The sequence below is a fragment of the Condylura cristata genome, unplaced genomic scaffold (genome assembly GCF_000260355.1).
Source record: "Condylura cristata isolate star-nosed mole 26May11 unplaced genomic scaffold, ConCri1.0 scaffold00002, whole genome shotgun sequence".
NCBI classification, from domain to species: domain Eukaryota; kingdom Metazoa; phylum Chordata; class Mammalia; order Eulipotyphla; family Talpidae; genus Condylura; species Condylura cristata.
The window spans coordinates 2,045,484-2,050,081 of record NW_004567103.1 but is presented as its reverse complement, the minus strand read 5'-3'; the positions used below and the strand labels follow the sequence as shown (position 1 = coordinate 2,050,081).

General features: G+C 64.2%; 1 protein-coding gene across 1 annotated transcript in view; it reads left to right on the top strand.

The window, feature by feature from the left end:
• Positions 1-4,598, top strand: part of MROH2A (maestro heat-like repeat family member 2A) — a 35,455-nt gene that overhangs the window by 2,396 nt on the left and 28,461 nt on the right. The window contains exons 4-8 of the mRNA XM_004674761.1: positions 1,159-1,290; positions 1,503-1,665; positions 1,983-2,081; positions 2,801-2,952; positions 3,431-3,574. Of these exons, the coding sequence (XP_004674818.1) occupies positions 1,159-1,290; positions 1,503-1,665; positions 1,983-2,081; positions 2,801-2,952; positions 3,431-3,574 (690 nt within the window). The remainder of the gene's footprint in view (positions 1-1,158; positions 1,291-1,502; positions 1,666-1,982; positions 2,082-2,800; positions 2,953-3,430; positions 3,575-4,598) is intronic.

Sequence of the window (4,598 nt, the reverse complement as noted above, 5' to 3'; positions counted from 1 at the left end):
GAGTGAGGCCTTGACTTGGCGCTCTCCCTCCCTGCCAGACAGACTCATTGGCACTGTCCCCCAAGTGGGCCGAGATGCCACAGGCCACCGGGCTCTGGGGACGGGCATGGGCAGGGCCGGCTGCCCGCGGGGCGTCACCCAGCGCCTGCTCTGCCGGGGTCCAACTCTTGGGTAACTTTTCTTTTGTGGCCGCCACTGTCCCGCACAGCTTCCTCCCGGAGCAGATCAGCTCGTGGGCTTGCTCGGCGCGGGGGTCACGACGGGCCTCGCTGGCTGACTTGGCTGCCCGAGCTGCGTCCTCGGCGAGGCGATGATCCTGCTCGCCTGCTCTCGGGGGGTGGGGGAGCCAAGGAAGGCCGGCACCGCCGCGGCCCTAAGTTTTCATGGTGTGATGAGGGAGCAGTGTCCGAGAGGCTGATGGAGCGATGCAAAACAGCAGAGAGGGCGGGAGCTACCCCAGCCTGGAGGCACAAGGGTCCCCGCTGACGGGTGCTGCTGTCTGCACCCCCCTAGGGCAGCACGATGCAGGGTCTCTGTGCCGCTCCCACTTGGAGGATGTAAGCCTGGGGGTGCCCCTCTCTTCCTGAGGTCCCCAAATCTGTGAGGTCGCTGGGCTGTTGGGAAGTGACCTTTCCACCCCAGCGGAGGTAACTTGCAGCTTTGCAGACTCACAAGAGAAGCTGGCCCTCCCGCCTCACCCCCAGGGTGGCTGGTCTCCCCACAAAGGGCTCATTCTCCACGCCCACGCTCCGGGGTCTGGGTTGTACCAGCCACGGGCCCCATCCCCACCTAACCTGTCATGGGATATGTCATCAGGGAGCAGGAAAGGGGCGTCAAATGCACCCTTGCCAGGGAAAGGGAGGGGCAGGCCACCTTTTGGGGCCACCTTTTGGGAGAACCTTTGTGCCGACCATTGGACACTTGCCTGCTGCTCCTGCCAGACGAGGACAGGGCAGTGAGGACAGCCCAAGGGGAGGCCCGCTGGGCGACGGTGTGTGTGGGGTGGGGGTGTCTGGGGGGGGCACCGAGGTGGGTGCTAGGTGTGTAAGAGGGGCTGGGACAGGGAGCTGGTCAGCCGTCGTGGGTCCGGGCCTGGGCCCACCCCGGACCCCACGGCCCAGCCCCTCGGCTCCCCGCCGCCATGTGTGTGTGTCCTAGATTCCCACCCAGCGCAAGGTCAACATCTACAACATCCTCCAGGAGATCATCCAGCAGGAGGGGGAGCTGGAGGAGCAGTGTGTGCAGAGGCTGGTGGCCATCGCCTCCCGGGAGATGAGGGAGAGCCTGGAGGTAGCCGCGTCCTGGGCTCTGTCACCGGCCCCCAACCCAGGGATGGGCCGTGGGTAGGCATGGCCCGGGGTGCCCGAGGCCCTGCCAGCGAGCTCCCCTGGCGAGAGCGGGCTGTGGAGCCCCAGGGAGCCCGCAGGCCAGCGCCGTCTCAGGGCAGGCCCTTTCCACGAGGCCTTGTTGAGGGGGCCCCTGGGCCGCCTCTCATCCTGCAGGTGGACGGCTACGTGAGGGCAGAGGTGGCCAGCGACACCCTGGTGGCCCTGTCCCGAAACCACTTCAGCATGGTCATGTATGAGCTGCAGCACCACCTCAAGCCCCTCGACCTCGCGGATGAGTTTGTCATTGTCACCCTGGCGAAGCTGGCCAACGGCAACGGTAGGCCTGGGTCCCTCGCCCGTTTCTGGACCCTCCAGCAGGCCGGGTGCCCCCTCCTGGTCTCCATCATCTCCTCTTCCTTTCTTCTTCGATGGTGGGTGCGGGCCCGCGGGGCCCCTGCCCTATGAAGAAGGGGCGTGAGCAAGTCGATGCGGACGTTGGTGTCACAGCGGCAGAGGTGCTGCTTGAGATGAGAGTGTGGAAGTCACCTCGTTTCTGGGGGGCCTCCTTGAGGATGGTGTGCGTGCTGCGGGGTCTCCTCTGCCTCGTGGCCGAGCACCGGCTGACTCCCCATGCCCTCTGCCCTCGCCCCACAGTGTTTGAGTTCATGCCGTACATGGGCATCACCCTGGCTACCATCTTCACCATGCTGAGGCTCGCCAATGAGGCCAAGATGCGGCAGGTGATCTGTGGCGGTAGGTGTGCAGCGCAGGCCTGATCAAGGAGCTGGAGGGGACCGTGGGGTAAAAAATGGAGGGGATTTTGAACAAGGGGTGGAGGGTTCATTGACTCCCAAATCTCTGCTCATTCTCCTTCTCTGTGTGGCCTCTGACCGGCGCCCTGGGGGAACAGGTGGCTGAACCAGGGCCGTCACTGTGACTCAGTGTGGCTGGTTCTGCAGGGAAGCACTTCAGGAGAAGACCAGAGGAGGGTAGTGGGGGGTCCCTGGGAGAGGGAGACCAGGCAAAGCGCTTCTACCTCGGCCTCAGCGTGGGCAGTTCTTCTAGGCAATTTACATCAGAACGCCTGGCCCCAGGTTTTGATGACTTAATGGATTTGTGAACCCCAAATCCCTGATACCTGAGCAAAAGGCCATTCTCTGCATGGTGCCCCCACAGATCGTGGCTAGACTCCTATCCTGGCCCCACCCTTCACCTGTGCTCATCAACCCCAAGGTGTGGGGCTCGGGGAGTTTTTCACACACAGGCGGCAGGGTAAAATTAGGGCTGTGTTGGGGACCTAGACGGAGGGAGATGGAGCAAGGCAGAAAGGCACTGTCCCGCAAGGCCTGGCCAGCACAGGCGCCTGCTGGCTAGGGACTGTGTGACGCCCCCTCGGGGAGGTGGCCTTGGCATACCGGCCTGCTTCCCGCCCGGGGCTCAGGCGTATCTCCCCGCCCCGCCCCTGCCGGTAGCCATGGAGACCTTCTGTGAGACTGTGCAGTTTTATCTGAAGCACCTGGAAGACAGTGTGTACCCCGTGATGACCGAGGACCAGTTCGCCGTGAAGCTCTTCCCGATGTACCGCTATTTTGTGACTGTGTGGCTGAGGAATCACAACCCCGAGGTGAGGGGCACCCCTGGAGAGTGTGGCACCGCAGGTCACAGCTCCCCACTCTATGGGGCGAGGCTGAGACACCACCGAGCCCAGCTTCATTCCTGGATGCCCAAGGAGGTAGTGGCGTCAGGGAACTTGGGGTGTTGAACCCCATGGGCCCTGAAGCCTGGGAGGCCATAGTCCTAGGCCAGGGTGGACGCTGGGGCATGAGAAGGCTCTCTGGGCGCTTCGCCCACAGGCTTGGCCACGCCAGCTCTGCTGCAGGACTGTTGTGCAGATGAGGGAGCCGGCCCAGAGCAGTTCGGCGCCTGCCCAGGCCCCATGGGGGACAGCGCAGGCTCGCAGGGGTGACCGGCCCCGCTGGCCGCCGCCGCTGCCGGGTCCTCACTGGCGTGCGTCCTGGGAAGGGGCGCTAGTCCCTGGGGATGGACACGGATGGGCCTTGCCGGGCCCTCACCACGGGGTCCACGCCCCGCTCCTGTGGCAGGTGAAGCTGGGGGTCATCAAGTCCCTGAAGCCCATGCTGAACCTCCTCCTGCCCCACGATGACCTGCGGGAGCAGGTGTACGACTACATCCCGCTGCTGCTGGCCGAGTACCAGGGCGGCCTGGAGGCCCTGTTCATCACACAGGTGCGAGGCCCCACGGCTGACGCCTGGAGCGGGGGCGGGGGCGCGTCGGGGGTCCCCCTTGTCCCGGGATGTCATCTGCGGGGAGATGTCAGGTGTCCTGGTTCCTGACAGCGGGCCTGACATGTGGGCCTCACCAGGGGCCGAGGCGCCTGGCCCTTCCAGGGCTGGTCAGAAAGGAACGCTGCTGTTCCAGCTGGAAGGGACAGAATCCCTAAGGACCCTGGAGGCCACAGGGAGGTGGTGGCCTGGGTGTGTGTCTGGGGATCTTGGAAAGGAAGAAGTTAAAAACAACAGAAAACAGGCCCTCCCTGGGGGCGCAAGGGGTGAGCGCAGCACTATGAAGCCAGCTGCTGGCTGCAGGGCTTCAGCTCGAGGTCGATCACCCCCAGAGATGACCCCCAGGGCTCAGCAGACCCCTCCTGTCCTGCCTGCTGCTCGCCTCAGCAGTGTGTTTCACTGCTCCGCCTGTTCTGCTCCCTGCTCTGTCTCTGGCGAATCCTCTCACCCTCGGCACCTCTGGCCTGTGCCCCAGTTCTTGTTTGCATAAGAAAAAATAAAAATTTAAAAATACAACAGAAATTCCTTCTCTGGAGGCTGCAAGTCCAATGTGAAGGAAGGGCAGGGCCATGAGGCTTTTGGGGAGACGCCAGTTTGCGTCTCTGGTGGCCCAGGGACTGGCTGGCTCCAGGCAGCATGGCGCCATCCCAGGCCCTGCCTCCGCCCCGTCTCCACGGCCGCTCCCCAAATCAGCAGCCAGCCGGGGCCTGCCCTGCTCTGGGGAATCTTCCTCCAGTTCCTTCAGAGATACAGCTGCAAAGTCCCCAAATACAGTCACGTTCCAAGGGGCGGTGGGATGAGGACTTGGAGGGAGGCAGAGCTGCCTGCCGCAGGGCTTGGGGTGGGGGGTAAGGAGGGGTGCGAGGCAGGCCCATGTGGACTGCAGAGGGGCCTCAGCTGTGCCAGAGCAGGACCGCAACGACGCTGTCAGGGAGCCCTCGGGGTGGCCGGCTGTGGAAAGGGGCCC